We start from the raw sequence: 25,881 nt of genomic DNA on the forward strand, positions 1-25,881 counted from the left end.
TTCCAGGCCAGCTCTGGGCTCTTTCTCAGTCTCAAATTATGTGGGAGGTAAATGTGAGCCTTTTTTTGCATGTGGACATCCTGTACGTTTCTGTACTTTCCTGGACTGCATATTAAAACCACATTAGCCTGGGTTTTATAATTTTTTGGACTATTAGTTGTGTTTCTTTGAGATGCAAAACTGCTTTATGCATGCCATGTTGCACAATCTTGGAGCAAAACTTGAATAACATCTTGGGGAATATTATCCTTGTTGGATGGAGAAGTATTTGAAGGCAGGGTGAAGTAGACTCTAAGAAGGTGGGAAAGAAGACAAAATTGAAATGGTACTGTGAGTTCTGTATGATCTGACCCTTCAAGCCAGGGTTAAGACAGATCTTAAACCTCCCTGATATTGACTAAGGCAGGGATGCCATAAGTAACAAAGAAGAAAGTATGACTAGAGTGTTCCTAGGCCACAAGCTCCACAGCAAGGAGGGTGCTCTGGAAAGGGTCTTTTCAGGGTAGATTTCTGTCCCTTATCGGAGATGCCACTTTTGGGAAGGGTTAATGGAAAAAAGAATCAGGAGCTGCTATCTGGATGATCCCCCCACACTTCAAACAGGTTTCTTCCAAAGTATACCAGACAAATGGATAGCTGGCCTGTTTCTAAAGCCCTCCAGGGAAGGGTTCCTTAAGTCTATGCTCCAGAGCCTAGTGACCCTCTACACGGGTAAGTCCTTTCTTGCATCAAGCTTAAATTAAACTCATATCCCTGTGTGCCTCCTGCCCCAGAAAACTTGAATGTGAAGGACAGTATTGAAAGGGAAAGGAAATCCCAAGTACAGAAAGAAGCATCCATGCCTGATGAATATCTGTTGTAGATGTGCAACCATAGTCTGATTTTATGCATGAATGAGGTATGAGGCTGACTTCATAAAGTGTTCAGAAATTATTTTATTAATTTATAGTTATACCATCCATAAGAGCTCAGATCTTTCCCTGCCTTTTAATCACTGCTAGACAGATAGATGTCTTCCCTTTTCATGGCTTCTCAGAAATCCATTTCACATAAATCTTTTGTCTGTTGCTCACAGACACTCCTCTCCTCCTGTGTCTAGGGGCTGAGTATTCATGGCAGCATCTCAGGTAGCCTCAGAGTGTGTGTGTGTGTGTGTGTGTGTGTGTGTATGTGTGTGTGTAGGGGGTCACTATTATACAGGGAGATTCTTCTCACAGAATTATGCTCTCCAGAGGAAGACGACTGGTAATGAAGAGGTGATAATCACATGATAATAAGATGCTATGTTAGCTAAGAACCCAGAAATACTTGAATCTTACCCCAGCTAAATTACTGCTGCCTGCAAGGTATTGAGGGGCTATTTACCTAGAGGAGAAAGCAAGACAAAGTGACACTTTATTACTAACTGAAGCATTGGCCCCAAACCCTGAGGCCTCATGATTTAGGCTAGATCATGTGTATAGCTCCTTTACCTAAGCTAAGTTGGCCAGATAGGCTAAAACTAGGGCAGATCACAAGACTGGCTTTGCTTCTCTTCCTTAAGCCCAGACCTAGATTATGATGTTACTGCTGTAAGTTGAGGAAAGGTGAACCCAACTATACCCACCAGAACCAGAGGAAAAGAGCAGGTGGGTAAGTGTCTGTCCTGTGTCCACCTGCACACCCATTGTACTAGCTAGATGAGAGAGAGTGTTCCAGGAGAAAGGGCTGGCTGGATCTTCTCCCCTGGCATACAGATCCCAGGCCTCCTCATACTCCTCTAGTCTTCTAGGTGAGAGAAGGAAAGAGAGCTCACCAAGTCTCCTTCCATAAGAGAGTAGCTTGTGTGCTTTTTTAAAGATAGCTTTTTGTTATAGAAAATTTCAAACATAAAGAAGGGAGAATAGTTTAATGATCCCCCAGGTACCCATCAACTATTATCAACATTTTGCCAATCTTGTTTCATCTGTTTCTTCCCAGTTAATTTTATTTTTATGTTTTCTAGATTATTTTAAACCAAATCACCAACATTTTACCTGTAAATGCTTCAGTATGCATCTCTTTGATTAGGACATTACAAAAATTATCATGCCATTATCAACCTAACAAAATTAGCAATCATTCTGTACATTGTCTAGTGCTCCATTCTTATTAAACCTTTCTATGATTGTGTTAGCAACATCTTTTTTAGAGTTCATTTGTTTGACATAGGAGTCAATCAAAGTTTGCATTTGGTTATTATGCTCCCATTTTGTAATAGTCCCTCTTCCTTTTTTTCTATGCCATTGATTGGTAGAAGAAACCAGGTGATTTGTGCTATAAAATGCTGAGTGGCTGTTTTTGTTATTCACCTGACAGCCCTCTCCCTGGTGCAGTTACTCCACTCTTAGAAAAAGTGATTGAATTGGGAACACATCTCCTCCTTAGTATGGGATATCTTGGTCTTGGTCTGTCTCATCTTTGAGAAGAGGAGAAGGGCGCTGAAGTCCTGCCACCAAGTCCTGTTGATTCTACCTCCTGATTAGCTCTTGAATCCATCCACTTCTCATCCTAATCTATGTTCCATTCATCATACTACCACAGAGTGGTCCTTCCAGAATGTATGTTTGATTATGTCACTCCTCTGTTTATAGTTCTTCAGTAACTTGACATGCTATTAGGATAAAGTTTTAATTCCTTAAAACCATTTCTGGCAGGCGCTGTGGCTCACACCTGTAATCCCAGCACTTTGGGAGGCTGAGGCGGGCGGATCACAAGGTCAGGAGGTTGAGACCATCCTGGCTAACACAGTGAAACCCCGTCTCTACTAAAAATACAAAAAAATTAGCCGGGCATGGTGGCGGGCGCCCATAGTCCCAGCTACTCAGGAGACTGAGGCAGGAGAATGGTGTGAACCTGGGAGGTGGAGCTTGCAGTGAGCTGAGATTGCACCACTGCAATCCAGCCTGGGCGACAGAGCGAGACTCTGTCTCAAAAAACAATAATAATAATAATAGTAAATAAAACCATTTTTAAGGCCTTTTTGGCTTAGCTTCTCCAGCCTTGTCTATTGGCATTCACCCTTCGCACTGTATTATCCACTCACATCTCTCAGCACCTTGATCCACCAAGCACTCTCACCTTTAAGTGTCACCCATGTTGGTCCCTCTGCCTCATCTGCTTAACTCCCAGTCCCTCCCTGAAGTCATGGCTGAAATGCCCCTCCCTGCTCTATGCGACCATAGCACCCTCACAATACTGCCTGTCTCCTGCGCTAGACTTGGTCCTGAAGAGCAAGGCTGTTCATGTCTTGCTCATTGCTGCATCTCCAGTACCTGGCACAGTGCTTGGCACCAAGTATCTGCTGCTACTTGTCAATTGCATGAATGAATTATTATACACATTTGTCACAAGTAAGGGGGGTAGTTGTTCAGAGTAAGAAAGTGCATGTGATAGGGGCTTTTTATCTAGAAAACATTTAATAAAACTAGCAATTTTAATATCTTAAGTTGGTTTTGCACATTTCCTCCTAACAGCTCAGAATTTAAAGTCTGAAGCTAATACTTGCTTTCATGTTAATTTTTTTGAACTTTTTATTGAATGGATAATATGCATATCTAAATTAATTCTTTGTATGTTTAGGGTATTCATTTAAATATACCATAAGTCATACCCTTGGTTGCAAAGAGACTCTGTGCTGACCAAAGAGAGATATCTGTACTGGAGTCAAACTGAAGCCAAAGTCTTACGTCAAAACAGAGCACATTTGAAATGCTTTCAAATGTGTGCTGTTTACATGCTTTTAGGGAAGAGGGACTATGTTAGAGGCCTGTCTATTGTGTTTCCACAGGCTATTTGGGGGCTTGGTGCTGGACATCAAGCGGAAGGCCCCCTGGTACTGGAGTGACTACCGGGATGCACTCAGCTTACAGTGTTTGGCCTCCTTTCTGTTCCTGTACTGTGCCTGCATGTCACCTGTCATCACCTTTGGGGGATTGCTTGGAGAAGCCACTGAGGGACGCATAGTAAGGACTTTTAACCACTTCTAATGGTCCCAGACAAGACCTAAAATATTGTGGCGGCGGCCAAGTCCACTGTAGGGGAAATTACCTGGTCTAGGACTGAAGATTTTTCCTCTGAATTACCATGGTCTTCTGACATCATACCAAAGAGCAACACAGTCCTCTCTTTAGAACAGACTCTTCTGCTTGAGCATCGGCTTCAGTAGCTGGTTGCCTAGTTGAATTTTCTATTGCCTCAGTGATGGAAATTGGATATATTGATGCCATTTTAAAATAAGATTTAAAGTGACTCTATATGTGAGCTTGTAGTGTGAATGGTATCACTGTGCTTTCTATATATTTTCAAATACCGAATTGAGTCACTGAAGAATAGGAGTTAGTTAAGGAATCATGTGTCAATGGACCTGGGCACCTGAATTATTAAAGTAGTATCTGTTTATAGGAGTATTAGATGGTGTGTGCACATCACTCTTGCTAAGATGAAATACAAGCAAATGGCCATCAAGGCACACAGGAGAGCAAAGTCAGGAATGTAGCTAAGCCAACATTACTCTGTACTGATGGGCTATGGACTCAGTGATGGCTTTTTTTCCTCTCAGAGTGCAATTGAATCCTTGTTTGGAGCCTCCATGACTGGGATTGCTTATTCCTTGTTTGCGGGACAGGCTCTCACCATCCTGGGAAGTACTGGGCCAGTGCTTGTGTTTGAAAAGATTTTGTTCAAATTCTGCAAGTAAGACATTTGTTTTTCTGAAAACCCTAACCAGATTTAGTGATTATGTTGCCAGGATTAAATGTTGCCAGGATTAAAACTCAGTACAGACAGACAATATCATCTGGATTGGAAGAAACCTGAAAGGAGACCATAATTTGGTCTGTTGTCCTGCCCCCAGGTAGCACCATACCTAAAATAGCAGATCTCCTGTTCTTTTTTTTTTTTTTTTTTTTTTGAGATGGAGTCTCGCTCGGTTGCCCAGGCTGGAGTGCAGGTAGAGACGGGATTTCACTGTGTTAGCCAAGATGGTCTCGATCTCCTGACCTTGTGATCTGCCCGCCTTGGCCTCCCAAAGTGCTGGGATTACAGGCGTGAGCCACCGTGCCCGGCCTCAGATCTCCTATTCTTAATGAGTTTGATTAATATTCCTCAGCCATTATTGAAGTCTTGACATTTTATGTTTAAAAAGACTTTCCCTAGCTAATTCAAACTTCTCCATTTCCATTGTGAGTTAGTTTTTAATTTGGCCTCATATCCCCCCGCCTTTTTTTTTTTTTTTTTTTTTTTTGCTAGCGGTAGTGGGGCACACGAGTGCTGTGGTTTCCCAACTTTTCCTATATAATCTTTTCTTTTTTCCTTTTATATTTCAAGTAGCAGCTCATGGGACTAGGGCCAGCCCCCCCTTTTTTTTTAACTGCAAGAATAAGATCATAATTACATTAGGTAGTAATGGCAGGAATGTATATGAGACAATTTCTTTTTTCAGTTTTCATATCCTTGCCCATATCCTGTGAGGCAAATCTGTATTATAACTGTGCCAGAGCATTATTTAGAATTAAAATACAGTCAGAATTAGGGATAAACTGGGTTCCAGTGCTGGTTTAGATGAGATGAATTAACCACATTTCTGACTCCTTGTCTCTTAATGCCATCCATCCGTGCTTTCTGATGAACTTTGGTCTTGTTTCAGAGACTATGCTCTTTCATACCTCTCCCTGCGAGCTTGTATTGGACTGTGGACCGCTTTCCTGTGTATTGTCCTTGTGGCAACTGATGCCAGTTCCCTTGTGTGCTACATTACCCGTTTCACTGAAGAAGCATTTGCCTCCCTAATTTGCATTATTTTCATCTATGAAGCAATAGAAAAACTGATTCACCTGGCAGAGACCTACCCCATCCACATGCACAGCCAGCTGGACCACCTTAGCCTCTATTAGTAAGTGTGCTTTCTGCTTATTTTTAAAAATTGAGCAAAGGGCCTGAGTTTAATTGCTGATGTAGAGTGCTAGGCAGTGCTTACAGCTTCTGGTCAAGAAGTGTCCTTCCCTTTGGGAAATGATCTCAGATACGGACAAGGAGTATTGGAGGGCTGTCAGAGGAGAACAATCAAAAGTGTTGACAGAGAAGATCGACTAGAAGTCACACATAGGGGACTCAAGAAATGCTTTCCAGACCATGTCTTTTGGTTCTAGGCACTGAAACAAAAATGGGCTGCAAATGTAACAGGGAGAATTTGAGTTAGTTATGGGGAGGAACTTCTTTTTGCAAGGACTTGTGAACCTCTGGACTATGTTATCAAGTGAGAGAATGGACTCTCTCCTTTGTTGAAATGAAGGACTCTCTTTCTCTGAAAGTATGTACAGGCAACTCTTAGGGATTATTAGGTGAAGATGTATTAATCATTCCTTTCAGATCCAGAAGTGTCTCACACTGTATCATAAAGATCCAGAAGCCTACTTACTTCCTAGATTTCAACTCAAGAAATTATGATTTCTTTATGTGTTCAATATGGTTTGGATCACTTGGAAAAGAAACACGGTATCTGGCTGTGTTTTCAACCATCTAGGACACTCTGGTCCTATAAACATTTCTTCTCTGTAATAGTATTCTCCAAATTATGACTAAAGTTCCTCTTCCCTTAGCTCTGTACATCAAGTTCTGGCTGTACAGTTCTGATGTGGAGGATCTGGTTGTGAAATGCACAACTTCAGTCTGAAACTATCTCAGAAGAGAGAGTACACTGTCTGGAGGCATCTGCGAACAAGCCGCAGATACACTTTCATCTATTCTAGTTATTCACTCATTAACCTTTTAAAAATCAGAATTAATAAAAAATTTACTAGAACTTTATTTTACTAGAAAGTAACAATGATTACGGAGTATCATCTTCAAAGCCTAGTGAATTGGCTCCTATTGGCATTAGAGTTCTCATTTCTGTAAGGTTCATTCTTTGACCTCTTTTTATCATTATTTTCTTTGTTTAACAAATATTTATTGAGCACTTATTATGTACCAAGCACTGTTTTAGGCCTTGGAAACATAGTGGCAAACATGACAAAGGATCTGTCTTTATGAGGCTTTTATCTGAGAAGACAGGCAAATTGACCAGCCCTGGATTGAGTAGACTTTGGTTCCAGAAACAAATTCTTTGTTAATAAAGCTCAAGATGGTATTTTTTTAAGTCGCATTCTACTGTTAATTCATATGGCGCTGATGTGAAGCTAGAGCTCCTCAACTCTTTAAATGATTTTATGTTAATATGTATGGAATTGATTTTTAAAAAATGGTTTATTTTTTAAAGCAGTTTTAGGTTCACAGCAAAGTTGAACAGCAGGTACAGAGAGTTTGCATATACCCCCTACCCCAGCACAGGCACAGTCTTCCCCAGTATCAATATCCCACACCAGAGTGCTAAGTTTGTTACAATCAGTGAACCTAAACAGACATATCATTGCCACCCAAAGTCCATAGGTTACATTAGGGTTGACTCTTGGTGTTGTGCATTCTGTGAATTTTGACAAATGTATAATGACATGTATCCTCCATTATAATATCATACAGAATACTTTCACTTCCTTAAAAATCTTCTGTGCTCTGCCAGTTGCTCTCCCCCTCCCCCCAACTCCTAACAACCACTGACCTTTTTATATCCTTATAGTTTTGAATTTTCCAAAATGTCATAGTTGGAATCATACAGTACGTGGCATTTTCAGATTGGCTTCTTTCACTTTGTAATATGCATTTAAGGTCCTCTGTTTTTCATGACTTGATGGTTCATTTCTTCTTAGTACTGAATAATACTTCATTATCTAGAAGAATAATGAATTATCTAGAAGAATTAATAATTATCTAGAAGAATAATAAATAATGAAGAATAATACTTCATTATTTATTTTGAATTGATTTTTTAAACCTAAGTATAGGGCTTTATAGCTTTCCCTGTTACTTTTCATTTTGTCGATTTCTTCCTATTATTCTAACCTGTTGAGAGCTTTTTGAATTTTAATTCAGTCATGCCATATCTTAGAAGGCATGTTTATTAAATTCACAGATCATACGAAGTTAGTAGGGATGGCTGTGTCAGTTGACCATATTGGGAGCCAGGTTGTGCATGAAGCATGCTAGGACTGGGAGGCAACAAACATGGTGGCTGATGGCACCGGTGTGGTCTGGTCTGGTCTGGTTTGGCTGGAGTAGGAGGCCTGGGGAAGCTAATGGAGCTTCTAGGTCTGGCTCCACCATGAGTGACCAGGGAATGGCCAAGGTAGTGGGATATTACCAAAGATAACTCAGTGTCAGGAAGTGCTTACGTCATGATTCCAGGAGACTCTGACTTCTAGAACAAGAGCATGATGAAGGGTATAGGGAATAAGATATTCAGGCTTGGAGGAAGTTGTTGAGAAGTAAATAGGATATTGAGACCTCCTTGCTATGCAGATTAAATTTCTTAGCAAAAGCCTAAGAGATAGAAATCAGGCCAAAAAAAAAAAATCAGGACTCATTCTGGGCATATCAGATGCCAAATGTGGTTGTCGGCACAGTTTAATCCAAGATCCATGGGCTGATTTGAGTCCAACTTTAGTAATGACCAACTGAAAAATTAGAGTGTGATGGGGCCTATAGAGGGGCCTCAACTACTTAGGTCTGAAGTATGCAAAGAAGCAGCAAGGCAGCTCCTGACAGCCTTTAAACCAGTTGTTCTAAAAACATTTAACTGAGTATTTGGCTGTTTTCCTCAGGAATCTTTTTAATTTTTCCCCTCAGCTGCAGGTGTACTCTCCCAGAGAATCCGAACAATCACACCCTCCAGTACTGGAAGGACCACAACATCGTGACAGCAGAAGTCCACTGGGCTAACCTGACTGTCAGTGTAAGTTTTGGAGCTGTCAGATATCCTAGCATTATGACCACAGGTTGAGGAGGGACTTCTAAGTGAAAGGGAGGAGTGGCCCTTTGGCAAACTCTGGCATTTACCGAAATAAAGCTTTTTAAAAAAAAATTCTTACTCATTTTCTTTTATCCTTTCAGAAGTTTTCTTGTACATAAAAGGAGGAGAAGATTACCCTTCTCTTTTCTCCCCCCATATCCTACCTAGTGACCCTGAACTAAGGGTAGGTGGGGATGAAACCATGCAGGACAGGGGGCAGATCCAGACATGTCGGGCTGAAGAGTATTCAAGTTTGGAGGTCCTCTGTGATAAGAACAGTACAAGTTGCCAGGGTCCTTCCAGAGCCTTGGAAGTAGTATTTGTTCAGAACACTTCTGGTTCTATGTCTTAGGACCATAAATAGCCACCCTACTTGAAAGTGGCCTCTGCAAGAGAGGACCCCGCAACTGCATAAAGGTCAAGGGGATGCTGCTTGCAGCCTCTGCTCCCAGCAACCATGGATGACAATGAGTGGTGGACTCAGAAGGAAACAGCTATTTATTCGGTTGTGTCTGCCTTTCATCACCCGGAATGCTTGTTCCTCCAGGAATGCCAGGAGATGCATGGAGAGTTCATGGGATCTGCGTGTGGCCATCATGGACCCTACACTCCTGATGTCCTCTTTTGGTCCTGTATTCTCTTCTTCACCACCTTCATCCTCTCAAGCACCTTAAAGACGTTTAAGACGAGCCGTTATTTCCCAACCCGAGTAGGTAGCATGTTCATGCATTTCTTTCATGTTAGAATCAAATATAACAGAACCTTTTCTCAGCCTCTATGCTGCTTATGGGGTTGATTGGCCAGGTGGAGAACTCCAGATGTCCTGATGAGCCACACTGGCATTCTCTCCTAGTGTCTGGCAGCCTCTTTCGTAGATCTGTGGTTGGGAATGAAGGGTTAATACTTAAAATCTTTTTGGTCTACAAGTGCCAGTTAAGGTTAAGGTGATAGTGATGGTTTTTAAAAAGTTATTAAGTCTTATTTCCAGAATGCTGTTATGTTTCATTTCCAGAATTCTGAGACACTTAACACACAATAGCTACAGCTGGCTCCTGAATACAGTAAATTGTGGTTGTGACCTTGGATACTTTAGGGGACCCAAAAATCTTCTCCCAGGGATGGCTTTTTAAATAGCTTATGAAATCGCTGACGACAATGACTGCAGCAACCAGCATGCTCCTGACTTGGTTTGTATTACTGGTTGAAACCTCAGCAACCTTTCCATGATGCAGATAGCATTGTTTGTATTATGAACAAGGCTTTTGCCAGTTTTGGCAGGGCAAGATTAGAGGCTGAGTGTGGAGTAGCTACGTGGGCCGTTTCTTTGAAAGGGAACTTGAGAAGGTGGAGAATGGCTACTGAGACCTCCTCACAGAAAGTTAACACTGAAAAGAATAAGTGCATGAATTATTTACATCCTTCAGTCACATGGAGACATCTATAATAAATGACCATTACATTTGCCATATCAAAAATATAAAAGGAAGATGGGTGATCTACAGTGACCACAAAGTTTGTGCCACAGAAAGGCCCCCTAAAGGCCTGGATTACATGTACTTTTACCACAGTATACCAAGCTAAACCTCAAACATACGAATCAGTGAGAAGAAGCCACATACCTTTTTAATTTGCCAAAAAGTTAGAACAGTCAGATATGAAGAAATACATTGGGTATTCGTAGTTTATTTAAAGAACAAAATCATGCTGGGTGTGGTGGCTCATACCTGTAATTCCAGCACTTTGGGAGGCCCACGCGGGTGGATCACCTGAGGTCAGGAGTTTGAGACCAGCCTGGCCAACATGTTGAAACCCCATCTCTACTAAAAAAACAAAAGTTAGCTGGGCATGGTAGCACACACCTGTAATCCTAGCTACTCGGGAGGCTGAGGCATGAGAATCACTTGAACCTGGGAGGTGGAGGTTGTAGTGAGCTGAGATTGTACCACTGCACTCCAGCCTTTGCGACAGAGTGAGATTCTCTCTCAAAAATAAAAAAGTTAAAAAAAAAAAAAAGAGCACAATCATTTGATGCCTTCTGAAATAGAACTGAGAAGAAATTTGTATTAGTGATGATACACTATTGTAGATAGTTTTAATAAATGTTTAAGGAGAAGATAATATTAAAAAGGGTGTTCATTTTGCTGGCGAGAGATCTACCATCAGTACATCAAAAATGGGGATGTGCTCCCAGTCCTCTACTGGGGAATGGGTGGTAGTGGCCTTCAGAGAAACCTATTTATGTGGCCAGTGGTCTCGCCTTACCTGCAGTAAATGAAAAACCTTCTTGGTGTTTCATATAGAAAATCAGCTATTGGGCGGAGCATTATTTATGGCATTTTTTTTCATTGCACACAATAATTTCTGACCTATACATGTATAATACAGCATTTTCTTTTCTTCTTTTTTCTTTCTTTCTTTTTTTTTTTTTTTTTGAGACAGAGTCTCACTCTGTTGCCGAGGCTGGGGTGCAATGGTGCAATCTTGGCTCACTGCAACCTCTGCCTCCCGAGTTCAAGTGATTCTCCTGCCTCAGTCTCCCAAGCAGCTGGGATTACAGGCATGTACCATGTCTGGCTGATTTTGTATTTTTAGTAGAGACGGGGTTTCTCCATGTTGGTTAGGCTGGTCTTGAACTCCCAACCTCAGGTGATCCGCCTGCCTCAGCCTCCCAAAGTGCTGGGATTATAGGGGTGAGCCACCATGCCCAGCCAATACAACATTTTAAATAAAAGATATTTTTAATTTAAATCATACAAAAATTCATAATATGAGTTTGTGAATGGGTATGATAGTGTGAGACCAACTGTAAAGGTTTGCTTTTTGGTTTTTAAAGGCTAAGCAGTTGGTATTAAGCAAGTACATATTTTAATGAAACTGTAACTCAGGAACAGTTTAAAATATTAGTTTCCCACTTATATTTCAAAGCGTAAAAAGGGCCGAATTATCCCTTTAAGTGCTGTCAAGAATTCACTTGGGTTTGTGATATTTGGTGGTACAATGCCAGATGCCCACAGCAGCATAATATTGTACTTTGCTAAAGGTAGACAGATGAATTCTCTATTTCTCAGCAGTCATTTCCCCAAAAAGTATAATGTTTGTTTTTAGTTAAAATAGTATTGTTTTACCGTACCACATGATGACTCCCTGGAAGTTGTCATTGAAGTGCCCCAAATTTGTATTTTCTCATTTCTGAGCTCTTTGCCTGCCTCCATTTCTACACTTTTCAGGGACCAGAGGCTCATCTCCACAATTTTTCCATGTATCGCCTCCTGATTTGACTTCACTGCTTATCTGCTGTGACTAGCAGTGTGATTTTGGACACTTTGAATTTCAGATGTGGCCAGGCACGGTGGCTCACATCTGTAATCCCAGCACTTTAAGAGAGGCTGAGGCAGGCGGATCACCGGAGGTCAGGAGTTCGAGACCAGCCTGGCTAACATGGCAAAACCCTTTCTCTACTAAAAATTTAAAAATTAGCTGGGCGTGGTGCCAGGTGCCTGTAATCCCAGCTACTTGGGAGGCTGAGGCAGGAGAAGCACCTGAACCCGGGAGGCGGAGGTTGCAGTGAGCCAAGATCACCCTACTGCACTCCAGCCTGGGCAACAGAGCGAGACTCCGTCTCAAAAAAAAAAAAAAAAAAAAAAAAAGAATTTCAGATGCAAAGAAACTTTATGTGATGTTATAAAAGACAATTCTTTCCATTTTGGTTATTTCAGTATTTTAGTTGCAACCTGGGATTAAATTAGAGTTTCAAATGTGATGAAAAGTAGAACGATAGCATTCTATAATTTTCCTACTGCTCTGCACCAAATTCCAGAGTCTCTGGAGTTTCTACTTCAAATTATTCAGTCGAATGAAACAGGATTTATTGCTGTTTGCTTAACATATATTTGTTTGGTTGAAAGGATTTTTCCAGAAACTGTAGAAAAATAAAGCACAATCAACTGGGTGAAATATAGCACAAACATTCGATTAGGATGTGGTGAGTTGTGAACAATCAGGATTCTGGTTATGACTGGGGCCCCTGTCTCATAGGAGCTTAATACCATGTGAGCCAGGAATGCAGTGTCCAAGGCCCATGGCCTGGAGACCTGGATGCTGGCTGTGGACCTTGGGCAAGTCCCTCATCCTCTCTGTGCCTCACCTCATCTGCACAATGTTGTGATGACACCTGCCATCTCTTTCCAATTATGCTTCAAGGATACAGTGAGATCTAATATGATGAACCAAGAGTATAAGGTGGTGTGCTATGGTGGGTCCTAGTTTAGCATGCTCCCTGCCTTTTCCTCTCTGACATTTTCTTCAATTTGGGAACAGATGGGATTGGCAGAAGGAGGGGAGCTCATGGTGTAGTAATACTCTACTCAAGTATGCCTACTGGTGTTACCTTCTAATGTTGAGTTGGATTTCCTAAAGCAGCCCACTTTGTTACTGAAGTTGCTGACTCCTGTGGAAATCCCCATACTAAGCAGCCTTACAAAATCCAGTCCCCATAGAATAGTGACTCCACACAGGCATCAAAAATGGATTGTCTTCGATTATGTTACAAAGCAAAGGCCTTTTTGGGGGATGGAGGATGATTGGGTGTTTGGATTGAAATGTAGATAAAGGGGCTGGGTGCAGTGGCTCATGGCTATAATCCCAGCACTTTGGGAGGCCAAGGTGGGTGGATTGCTTGAAGTCAGGAGTTCAAGACCAGTCTGGCCAACATGGTGAAACCCTATCTCTACTAAAAATACAAAAATTAGCCGGGCATGGTGGTGCATGACTGTAATCCCAGCTACTGGGTTGAGGCACGAGAATCGCTTGAGCCCAGGAGGTGGAGGTTTCAGTGATCTGAGATCGTGCCACTGCACTCCAGCCTGGGTGACAGAGTGAGACTCGGTCTCAAAAAAAAAAAAAAAAAAGTGGACAAAGATAGCTAGCATGTGTATTTTGAGCAAAATACAAATTTTATAATAAAATTTTATAAATAAACTTTGTAAAATCAATGGTATAAAATCAATATTTAAGATTATAGCTTATCTGTTACTTAATTTCATTAAATAGAAAAAGAAATTCAGCCCTTCTGGTGCCTAAACATATTGTAGGAAAGTGTACTATGGCTGCCCTTTTTTCTGCCTCACAAAACAGAGGGCTGTTTCTACAAGGCCAAGTTTTGTATAAATGCAATTTTTTTTTTTTTTTGAGATGGAGTCTTGCTCTGTCGCCTGGCTGGAGTGTGGTGGTGTGATCTCACTGCAACCTCCGCCTCCTCCCGAGTAGCTGGGACTACAGGCACGCACCACCACACCCAGCTAATTTTTGTATTTTTAGTAGAGATGGGGTTTCACCATGTTGGCCAGGATGGTCTCGATCTCTTGACCTCGTGATCTGCCTGCCTCGGCCTCCCAAAGTGCTGGGATTACAAGCATGAGCCCGGCCAAGTGCTATTCTTTATTTCAGATTGAGAGTTGGGAAAAACTGGAGCAAATAATGGGTTTCTTTCTTGCTTAAAAATGTATTTATATATATGTCTTAATATATACAAGGCAGTTTCCCCTGGAATAAAAGTCTAGAATGTACTGCTTAATTTTACACATGTGTGCAGACAATACTATCTGTGAGTGAAAAGTGGATTAATACGTGGATTGGGTCAACTGATTATTAGCCTGTTAGGAGTCCTCTGTGTGAGACATGGTGGTATAAATGTGAAGTTCTCACTGTATGCAGATGTTCATGTGAAAGATAGTACTTTCTTCCTGTAAATATCTTTTGATTTCCATTTGTATGGAATCCCAATGAACATATCTTTGGAACACATAATGTGTCAAAATTTGTATTTTGTTCATTGATCTAAATGCCCATGTAACTAATCAGAAATCCAATTTGGCTCAGATTGGGAATTTTCTTTTAAAGGAAAAAAAAAATACAGAAAAGACTACTGGAAGAATCATGTTCAAATGACATTTTACATCAATGTTTCTTCAATATTTTGGAGTTGACTTGGTTGTTTTCTCCTACCTACGATAGAATGTGCCTGTTTCTCTGTCTCTCACTTTGGGCTTGCAGGAAGTACAACGGGAATAGCCTGAGCCTCTTGCTCCCTGTATAATTTATTTGCTTTACCTGAACTGCCTTACCTGCAGTTCATAGTGAGAACACCTGGGGTTGTACTCTGACTCCACCTTTAAGTGTGATAGGGCCAAGTTGCTTTACTTCTCTGGGCATTTTTCTTTAGAATGAATGGGTTAAACTAGATGAGCTCCGAAGTCCCTTCCTGCCCTAACATTCTCTTCTATTTTTATTTTCCTGTGGTTACTACTGTTAGGGTCAGACATGTGAAATGTGAGGGACCATTTAGAGATTTAGATGTTATATTTTTTTATTATTACAGAGTGTACGCCCAAGTTTAGGACCTGTGTCATTTTTAGTGTCCCCACCCCATTTCTATTTCTGCTCCACTTGTCTTTACTTTCTTTGTAATCATCTCATTTTTTTTCCACTCTTGAAACTCACAACTTTCCAGTCCATGAGCTAGTTTGCTACCATCCCCCTCAAAAACAAATCTATTTAAAACACCCTCCTAGAAAAGCCTCCGAACCACCTTCAGCTAAATTTGTAACATTTATAGAATATTTTAAAATTTTAATTCAACCAGAGTTATGATCCCCAAACAAGTGCTGACGAAGCTATCACAGAAAGGATGTCTTTTTCACCTTGTAGGTATCATTGTTGCTAAATCACATCAGTACAGGCCTTCTGTGGGGAGACAGCAGGGAGCAGGGGCAGGACCAGGGGATGGGAGTAGATACAATTGTGATTCTATCCTTTCCTTTAGGTAAAAAATCCTAGGTTATAAAACAAGGTTCAGGGCCAAGCAGAGTGGCCCACACCTGTAATCCCAGCACTTTGGGAAGTTGAGGCGGGCAGATTGCTTGAGCCCAGGAATTTGAGACCAGCCTGGGCAACATGGCACAACCCTATCTCTACCAAGTACAAAAAAAAAAAAAAATTAGCCAGGCATGGTGGTGTGCGTGTATAGTCCCAGTTACTCAGGAAGGCTGAGGTGAAAGGATCACTTGAGGCCAGGGAGGTCAAAGCTGCAGTGAGCTGTGATGACACAGTGAGTTATTGCACCCCAGCCTGGGCAACAGAGAGACACCTGTCTCAAAAAAAAAAAAAAACAAAGTTCTGCACTCTTAGGTTGGTAATATAAGATGACCTGCACGGTGTCACAGAGATTTCCCACTCACTAAATCACTCTGAAAGAGTTTGCATAAGATTCTGTAGACTTGCGGTATTTAATGTGGGTAGTCAATAGCTACATGTGACAAATGGCCACTTGAACTTAGGCTTGCCAAATTGACACTGTACTGTACACATAAAATATATACCAGATCTTGAAGGATTGGTACCAAAAAAGAATATAAAACATTTCATCAATATTTTATATTGATTACATACTGAAATGACAATATTTTAGATATATCTATTAAATAAAATAATTTGATAAATATTATAGTTATTTTCACTTATTTTTATATTTTTTATGTGACTGCTAAACAATTTAAAATTAGACATATGGCTAACATACTTTTTTTTTGAGACGGAGTCTCACTCTGTCACCCAGGCTGGAGTACAGTGGCACAATCTTGGCTCACTCCAACCTCTACCTCCTTGGGTTCAAGTGATTCTCCTGCCTCAGCCTCCATGTAGCTGGGATTACAAGTGTGCACCACCATGCCTGGCTAATTTTTGTATTTTTAATAGTGACAGGGTTTCACCGTGTTGGCCAGGCTGGTCTTGAACTCCTGACCTCAAGTGATCCACCCACCTCAGCCTCCCAAAGTGCTGGGATTATAGGCGTGAGCCACCGTGCCTGGCCTGGCTAATGTAATTCTACTGGACATGCTACTCTACACTTACATGGTATGGGGTAGGCAGTGAAATACCATAGGTAGAAGATAATTCAGTGAAGCATCCAAATAGACAGAAACAACACAAATATTTTTGCTGGAGGCCGAAGCACTGTGTGGCACAGAACACCTCCCAGAAAGCAGAAAATTTTTCTGCCTGAAAACCAATGTATGTGTGAGACCCCAATTAAAAACAAAAGCAAATAAGGCCCAAACTGTCTTCCCTCAGCTTTGCCTGGGAGCTGCTACCTTTGCACTTATTTTTCTAGCATCTTCTAGGTGCCAAGGATATTAGCCACATGAGGGAGACGAGCATATGTGTTTCATTTTAGGCATCATTCTTTTGTGGTTCCCCCTACCCCAGGTATTGTTGAGTCTGTCCAAAGCTGGGTGAAATACCATGCAAGTCTTGCTGCTCTCAGTGTGCTGCTTCTCTCGGCCTTGGTGGAGGCTGAGCCTGTTGCTGGTACCCACCAGCCCAGTAGGTTTTAATGCTGCTTCCTGAAAGAGATTGTATTTGTTTCATTTTTCACTAGTCACAGTTGTTGTTTAAACTACATCCAATTTGGGGGAAGAATACTTGCCTCTGATGGAAAGAGAGATAGGGGATTTATTGCTTCAAGTGTTTTAAATTAAAGCTATTCTCACAAAAAAAAAAAAAAAAGAAAAGAAAAAAAAAAAGAAAGAGAGAAAAAGAAAAGAAAGGGAACTCAAATCAGGAGGAAATGGTGGTTTTTCCTGTAAGTGATGTTTCAGCCAGGCACATTTTCAATACAGGGTGCATAAATGGGAGGAGGACTCAGTTAATTAGATATTTTGTGTACAACCATATATGACTAGAACACAGACTTCAGTGAGCCTACATGGCAGTCATGAGAGGTACATATTAAATAAGTTCTGGGTCTTTGTTTCCTGTTAGGACAAATAGTTAACAAGTGGCTATTCTGTACTGACTACTTGCTCAGGCCTGGGTTAAGTGCTAGGGGGATGCAACAGAAATTTAGAAGATAGTATCTGTCATCAGATAGGAAGGAAAAACACATGAAACAATCAGGTGCCATATGCGACAGTAGTAAACAGTTGGATGCCCAACTGAGGTGTATGTGCTGTAGGAGTTCAGAAGAGAAAAGGGCCACTGGGCCCCAGGATGGTCAAGTGGGCTTCATGTTGGGGATGGGGAGGCAGTGGATACTCAGAGAATTTATATTACATTCAGAGAAGAACTAACAAAACCATGGAGGAGGAACTGGAAACCTTGGGCTTCAAACCAAAGTGAAGTCAGGCTAAGGTACCAGTGATATTACGTGTGGCTAAGATATATTTTGCTCTCAGTCTTTTGGAAACTTAGATTAAGGCAGGCACGGGTCATTTGCCAGGCACTGTATTTTATTAAAGCCACACTATAAAGTGAGGCAGTCCTTTTAAGATGGATCCCAAATTGGATGGGAATCTCCAACAAAATAGAGATATGTGCCATGGTGGAAAATAAAGCAGTAAAGAAGTACAGGAAGTTCTGTGGGGAGGGAGGTGGCCGATTTTAAGTAGGATCATCAGAGAAGAGCTCAAGGAGGTGATATTTGAGTTGAACCTAAAAGACGTGAGGGAGCTACCCAAGAGGTTACCTGGAGGAAAGGCATTTTAGGTAGAGGCATGAGCAAGTACAAAGACCCCGAGGTGGGAGTGAGCCTGGCATGTTTAAGGAAACAGCAAGGTGGTCTGTGTGTCTGGAGCAGAGTGGGCAAGCAGGAGAGCAATAGGAGCTGAGGTGGGAGATGTGATGATGCCAGTTGTGTGGCCCTCAGGCCAAGAAGGCTTTTTGGCCCAGAAGCCATTTCAGGGTTTTGATAGAGGAGTGACATGACCCAACTTATGTTTCAAATGATTACTCCAGTGGCTGCATTTAAAAAACACTGGAGGGCAAAGGCAGAAGCAAGTCAGGAGGCTGCTACCATTACCCAAACAGGAGCTGATGGTGACTTGGATCTGGGTGGGAGCAGTGGCGGTGGTAAGAAGCGATCAGACTTGGGATATGTTCTGAAGGGAGAGCCAACAGGACTTGCAAATAGACTGGATATTGGGTATAAGGGAGAAGTGGAGTTGATGCTGCTGCTGAGGTTTTTGGCTAGCACTGAAGACCTTGGCTGGTCCCAGAAAATCCAAGTTCTCAGAACTACAGTCCCAACTTTGCCCTAAATGCCCCAAACATAACTCTTCAGAGGCTGGTCTGGGTTATGTTAGCATTTGTCAGGAGGGTTCATTTTCCCTCATCATATCCACACTTTATGGGCATTAATTGGGCGATTAACATATTCCTGTTGTTTAAATTTGCTTGCATTAATTCAACCATAAGATGAAAACATTCTTCTGAGGATTTTTAAGCCTTTTACAATACTAACCTCTTTTCTACTGTATTTGACCTGCCAAAACATGTTTCCACTTCTTTCTCATGCCAGGTACGCTCCATGGTGAGTGACTTTGCTGTTTTCCTCACTATCTTCACAATGGTCATTATTGATTTTTTGATTGGAGTTCCATCACCAAAGCTTCAAGTTCCCAGTGTGTTCAAGGTAAACAGATCTCAGAGTGCTTGGTGCACTCATGTAATTTCATACATTCTGATGCCAAGTAAATTTCAAAGGCCTTTTCATATTCTAATCATGAGTTTTACAGTCCTCTAAATCTGAACCTTGCTCCTCACACCTTGTCATTTAGAAAAGCAAACTTCAGACTTGGTTGAATTCAAGTCAGAAAAGTCAGAGAACAGAAAAACCAAGGTTGTTTAATGAATGAAAAGTATTATTATTATTATTAATACCACTTATTGTTCTTAATATATTAATATTTAAACAATGGGATGTGCACGTTTACATAAATATATTCAAGACACTGTGGAAACATGGGTCTCTGGAACAAGCCTTGCTAACAGCACTTCCATTGAGCATCAGCTGTATAAGGGCACTGGGAAGGATGAAAAAGGTAAAGGACTTGGCCTGAACCTTCAAGGATGGTGCCCCTTCCTTGAAGGAGGAGAATGGAACTAAGAGGAGCATCATCAGGAGTCTGGGGCCCCTGCCAGAGTAATCATGACATCTCTTTTGAAATCATCTCAATCTGATTTCATTGTTTGTATAACTTTCTCTAATATATGGTATTTTTCAAGAACCTGTACAAAAAGTCAAACAAATATCAATACCTGGGGACTCCAAATCGATTTCAGTTTGGGAGCACTGACTAAGTAGACAAAGAAGATGGAAAAGCTGAGCTCAGTTCCATAGATCCCCATAGGGTGGAGAGGAGAGAAAATCTGTACGTACTCAGTACCTTGAGAAGAATTATGAAGTAGGAAAATGGGAGAAGTTGGTGAGGAGAAGGCCGACAGGAATAAAGGCAGTCCCTGACTTCTAAATGCTCCCTTCAGTTGTCCCTTTCCTTTCTCTTTTTTCTCTCTACCCGTGAAGTAGGCCTGTTGAAATACCTTCTTCCATATTGTCTGAAAATTTTTAATTTTGTTGAATTTGCTGAAATGCCACCAGTTGGAAGTTTATGGACTAACCAATCCCTCTTGTAAGTATAATACCTTCTAGAATATGGCATTCTCACCTTTGTGTGAATGAGCACAATCAGCTTTCTCTCTAATACCTAGCTGAGGTCAGTGCTTCAGGAGGAATGGATTTTGTGTAAAAATAGGTAATTTGGGAACATTAAGCAGTCTTTGGAAAGGTTCCCTAAGGGATAGGCCTAAGATAGTCAGAAGGCACTGAATTTCTGGGACATCTGTGAAGAAGGCCTCTGGGAGGTAGGACAGGGGAGAAAGGGAAACAGGAGAATGTCAAAGAATATGTTGCTCATGAGAGACTCCATTTTCAGGAGGCAGAGAAGAAGTTTTCTTCTTTTTGTCCCTCCCTGTTGTACCACATGACACTTAACTCCCAAGACCCAATCTGAGGGCTAGTACTATTACTAGGGTATAACGTCATTAAGGGTTTATTTAATAAGTTTTTGTGTTGGTCTGAGAACTTAACTACCACTTAGAACATTGTTACTAAGGAAACATAGATTCTGTAAACTTTTAGAAGCTAACCCATTCATAATTTTGGACTTGGTGGTGTTATTAAAGCGTCTTTAAATCCTAGAGCCATACTAATAAGGAACTAAATCAAATATAATAGTCTACGCTTTGTTTCTTGAGTTTGGGTCAACTCTGGGCCAATTGGTGTCCCGGGCCTTTTGTCCTCTAGCACCACTTGCCAAAAAAGGGTGAACTTGTCTTCCTCAGAGTACACTGCAGGAGTAGGGTAAGGATCTAGGTGAGTTTAGATATGTTGTGAACACCCCAATAAGATTTATAAACAGTTGTATTACAGGGGAATTAGAGAGGATCCTAGGTCAAACAAACCCCCAACTTTAGCCGTCTTAGGCTCCTTCTCAGGTCTCTGATGGCTGGACCCCTGTTTCACTACTGATGGGAGAAGACCGTTGGAGCAATCCAGTCCTATCAAAGCCCAAGAGATGCCATGCAGATGGCTGCACTTTGCCTTTGTTTATGCTGTAGACACACATTATATGGCTCTGGAGAGAAGTAGTAGGAGAATAGTCTAAGTTATTTATATTTGTCTTTGGAAGTCATTAAATTTTTTTGACAACAGATATAGTTGTTAATTATATTTTAATTGGATTAACGTTGAGATACAATTGTTTTCTCTCTACACAGAGGTTTGGAAAGTAAGTGGAAGGAAGTGCAAGATTAATGAATATTTCACAAGAAATTGATAATTGAAGATTGACTGTTTCAAAGGGGATTTGGAACTATTACTGAGCAAAAGCGGCTTGCTGCCCAATGTGCTAGAAGCCAATACTATGATACCAGGTTTTTGAGAGAAGAAAAGTGTTTTATTTCAAGTTTACTAACAAGGAGACAGGAATTCAGCTCAAATCTGTCTCTCTGCACTGGCTTTACTGCAATAATTAGAAAAGGTTTAGGGGTGGATTCTGGGATGGTAGGTTATTGGTAGAAGGAAAGGGGAGGTCTGGAAAGTCCTCAGGCATTCTTAGTTATCTCTTCATGCTACCTTGGGTCCCATGTGCCAAGGGAGTTTCCGCAAGTTGTTTCTTTTCTTATCTACCACTCTGCAAACCCAAGAATTTCTGTTAGTCGTTGGCGTCTTTAACTCTGGGGAATGGTATCAGAATAAGGTCATAGATTTCCTAAGGAGTTGCTGTATTTCATGCCTTTTTTTTTTTAAGAACCTTCACTCAAGAATAAAAAGAAATATGGATATTGTGATCCAGTTTGATATGTTTTACCCTAATAACTATAACTTAAAATACCAAAATAATATATTTTTTCCTCCTTAGCCAACAAGGGATGATCGCGGATGGATTATTAATCCCATTGGCCCCAATCCCTGGTGGACTGTGATAGCTGCAATTATCCCAGCTCTTCTCTGCACTATCTTGATATTCATGGATCAGCAGATCACAGCTGTCATTATTAACAGGAAGGAACATAAGCTCAAGGTAAAAAGAGGTTCTGACCTAGAAGGCTGCTATGGCAATCTGTTACATTTTTTTTTTTTTTTAATTGTAGGGTAAGCACATCTAGACCAGAAACTATAAAATCTCATAGAAGAGGTTCATAAGAGGTTTCCATTCTTTATTAACAAAGATTGCTTTGGAGATGAGACTAGAGTGGAGCATGGTGGTATGGTATGAAAGCAACGTGGACTCCATTACTGTCCTCTCACACCTGTGGGGAAGGTGATTGGGTAGAGTTCCTGGTGATCCCTATATAGCTATATGCTTTGGGTCAAGCAGCTGTACAGCTTGTCTTCCTGAGGTTCAGGTAGGGGCCTGGGCCACTGTTTCCTAAAGGCAGGTATTCTCCCATTGGTGTCTGTTACTGTAGTTTCTAGGCTGAAACTGGAACCCTAGGATCCTAGGGAAGTAACAGAGCAGGCAAGCAACATCCAAATCTGTCAAGGATCTGGGGGTATGTGGTAGGAAGCCAATAAGGACATTTATCTCTAACTCCTATAGTTTCTGCCATCTAGAATGGTCAAGATGTGGCATGGTGTCTGATTACTCTTCCAGAGAAGAATGGATCTTTGAATGTGTAAGACTCAGAGTAAGCTAGAGGCACTTGGAAAAAGAATCAATATTGGCATATACAGGACAGGCTAAGATTCCCCTTTTTCTTCTTTGTTTCCTCCTAACCAGGAGGGGCTACAAGACTCCTCTTGGATCCCTGAACCTCTTCCTTCTTATCCATACACCCCTTCCTGCTTTGGGCCTGAGAGCCCTAGCTCACTGTTCTATGCCGGACTACAGCTAGCCTACTGATGTGTTTCCTCACAGAAAGGCTGTGGCTACCACCTGGACCTACTGATGGTGGCCATCATGCTGGGTGTCTGCTCCATCATGGGCCTGCCCTGGTTTGTAGCTGCAACCGTCTTGTCCATCACACATGTGAACAGCCTCAAGCTAGAATCTGAATGCTCTGCTCCTGGAGAACAGCCCAAATTCCTGGGCATCCGAGAACAAAGAGTGACAGGCCTTATGATCTTTGTGCTGATGGGCTGCTCAGTCTTCATGACGGCTATCTTAAAGGTAATCATCCCTTCACTTATTCGGCAAATATCAAGGGCCTGATTTGTGCCAGGAATCCTGCCAGATGCTGGAAATACAGTGGTGCCAAACAGATATATGTACAAATTCCTGCCCTGAAAGAGTTTATTCTAGAGGGGTAAGGCAGATAATATGTAGTTAAGAAAATTAGTTAAGAAAACAAAGATGATAACTACAGAATGTGAGTAGTGATATAAAGGAAATACACAGTGCTTTCTGGCACTATAGAGAATTCAGAGGGGTCTATTTTAGTTAGGGTGGTCAGAGAAGACTTCTCTGAGGAGATGCTATTTAAGATGAGGTGTAGGCCGGGCGCGGTGGCTCACACCTGTAATCCCAGCACTTTGGGAGGCTGAGGCGGGCGGATCATGAGGTCAGGAGATTGAGACTATCCTGGCTAACGTGGTGAAACTCTGTCTCTACTGAAAATGCAAAAACAAAATTAGGCGTGGTGGCGGGCACCTGTAGTCCCAGCTACTTGGGAGGCTGAGGCCAGAGAATGGCGTGAACCCAGGAGGCAGAGCTTGCAGTGAGCCGAGATCGCACCACTGCACTGCAGCCTGGGAGACAGGGCGAGACTCTGTCTCAAAAAAAAAAAAAAAAAAGATGAGATGGAGCCAGTCATGCCATGGATGGTGGGAGATGGCATGGAAGGAGGGGAGAAAAGCGAAAAGCAGTCTAGTCAGGCCCTGAGGTGGGAAAGAGTGATACGAAATGTCAGGGCCATGTAGCTCATGGGCATTGAGTCAAGACAAGAGCACAGTGCAATGAGAAGGAAAGAGGGGCAGGGGCGGGTCACATAGGGCCTTGTCGACGGTGGGTAAGGTAACTTTTGAAGGGTTTTAACAGGAGAGGGACATGATCCAGCTAGTTTAAAAAGATCACTCTGGCTGATGTCTAGGGAAGAATAGAAGCAGACAGACCAGTGAAGCTGTTGCAGGTAACAGATGCTGGTGTCTTGGATAAGGAAGCTGGTAGCAGAGACAGATAAAAAGGCGTGGCTTCTGTATAGCATGGTGGCAGACCCAAAGGTCTCAATTGTTGACTGGATGTGGAATGGGGTGAGGAAAATAGAAAAATTGAAGAAGCCTATTAGGTTTCTGACTTGACCATCTGGTGGAGAGTGATGACATTTATGAAGATGGAAAAGATTGTATGATTTTTGTGAGGGGTAGGGCTGTGATCAGATTTGGAGTGAGATGTCTGGGAGTCATCTAAGTGAAGAGGCTAGAGGAGGTTTCTGGAATAAAATATAAATTTGAGAGTCACCAGCACATAGGTGGTATTGAAAGCCGAGGGAATAGATGAGAGAGCTCAGGGAAAAGAGAAGACATAAAAGAGAAGTGGGACATGGGAGAAGAGCAGAGTTAGAGGTTGGGTAGAGGAAGAGATAGCAACAGAGTCTCAGAAGGAGTTGCCAGAGAGGTGGGAGGAAAACTAGGGGGATGTGGTATCAGGGAAGCCAAGTGAGGACAATGTTTCAAGAAAGAGGGATTGGGTAGACACATCTTGGAAGATGAAGACTAAGCTAAGGCCATTGGATTTAGCAACATTGGAGGCCTCGGGTTATCTGACAAGAGCAGAGTCAGTGGATTGCATTAGTTTCTGCTGCCTGTGGGTGATTTAGAAGTAGAAGCAAAAGCAGAAGCTGACCATGATAAAAATCATTGTGTTCTGAAATGAAATGATTACATGTAAGTTAAATTACAGGCCTCCGTGTCTGGCTCTTCCTCCACCCCTGTCTGGGGATGGGCAGACACACACACACACACACACACACACACACACACACACACACACACACAGCCCTCTTTAACAGAAATGAAGCCTTTTAAATCTTCCATAATCTCAAAATTTTTCCAAATCCTTAGGGATTTAGTGTATTTTAACATGCAACTTTTTTACTGACCAGTAGCTTGAGGCAGGAGTTGAGGGTATCTTATCAGAGAAGGAATTCAGTGGAACTATAGGGTAGAAATCCAATTATAGGTGGCTAAAGAGTGAATAGGAGGGAAAGAAGTAAAGAGTGCAGGCAAATCTTTCAGGAGGTTTTTCTGTGAAGCAGGATGGAAAAATAGCAGTGGCTAGGATGAGAAGTGGGGCTGAAAGAGAGAGTGTTTCTTTTTTTTTTTTTTTTTTTTCCGGTACAGATAGAGGATACTTTGAACATTAAAAAAATGTTTTGTGGGTGGAAGGCCTGCATTTGGGAGATTGGGGTAAGAAGGAAACTTTACGGCTGTATTACCAGGTACCAATCATTCTGGAGCACTGCCTTGTCTCCCTTGCCTCCTCTTTCCTTCTTTTTGGCAAATCTTCAACCACCCCAGCCTGTACCACAAATGCCCTTCAAGGGTAAGAACTGAGAGGGATGGGAAGGATTTCTGAACCATCTTCTTGTCCCCCCACTTTCCACTCAACCTTACCACCCACCTCTCCTCATGCCCCTTTCCCACCACA

At 41.8% G+C, this 25,881-nt stretch overlaps 1 protein-coding gene across 2 annotated transcripts in view; it reads left to right on the forward strand.

Annotated features, from left to right (window-relative positions):
• Positions 1 to 25,881, forward strand: part of SLC4A8 (solute carrier family 4 member 8) — an 83,453-nt gene that overhangs the window by 40,179 nt on the left and 17,393 nt on the right. Inside the window, exons 12-19 of one of the 2 annotated variants that reach the window (XM_005570893.5) lie at positions 3,809 to 3,983; positions 4,580 to 4,713; positions 5,666 to 5,911; positions 8,740 to 8,845; positions 9,450 to 9,611; positions 19,254 to 19,367; positions 22,156 to 22,317; positions 23,155 to 23,406. In XM_005570893.5, coding sequence (XP_005570950.3) covers positions 3,809 to 3,983; positions 4,580 to 4,713; positions 5,666 to 5,911; positions 8,740 to 8,845; positions 9,450 to 9,611; positions 19,254 to 19,367; positions 22,156 to 22,317; positions 23,155 to 23,406 — 1,351 coding nt within the window. The remainder of the gene's footprint in view (positions 1 to 3,808; positions 3,984 to 4,579; positions 4,714 to 5,665; positions 5,912 to 8,739; positions 8,846 to 9,449; positions 9,612 to 19,253; positions 19,368 to 22,155; positions 22,318 to 23,154; positions 23,407 to 25,881) is intronic. The other variant, XM_015430939.4, reaches the window with a different exon arrangement.

The sequence above is a fragment of the Macaca fascicularis genome, chromosome 11, assembly GCF_037993035.2.
Source record: "Macaca fascicularis isolate 582-1 chromosome 11, T2T-MFA8v1.1".
Lineage (NCBI taxonomy): Eukaryota > Metazoa > Chordata > Mammalia > Primates > Cercopithecidae > Macaca > Macaca fascicularis.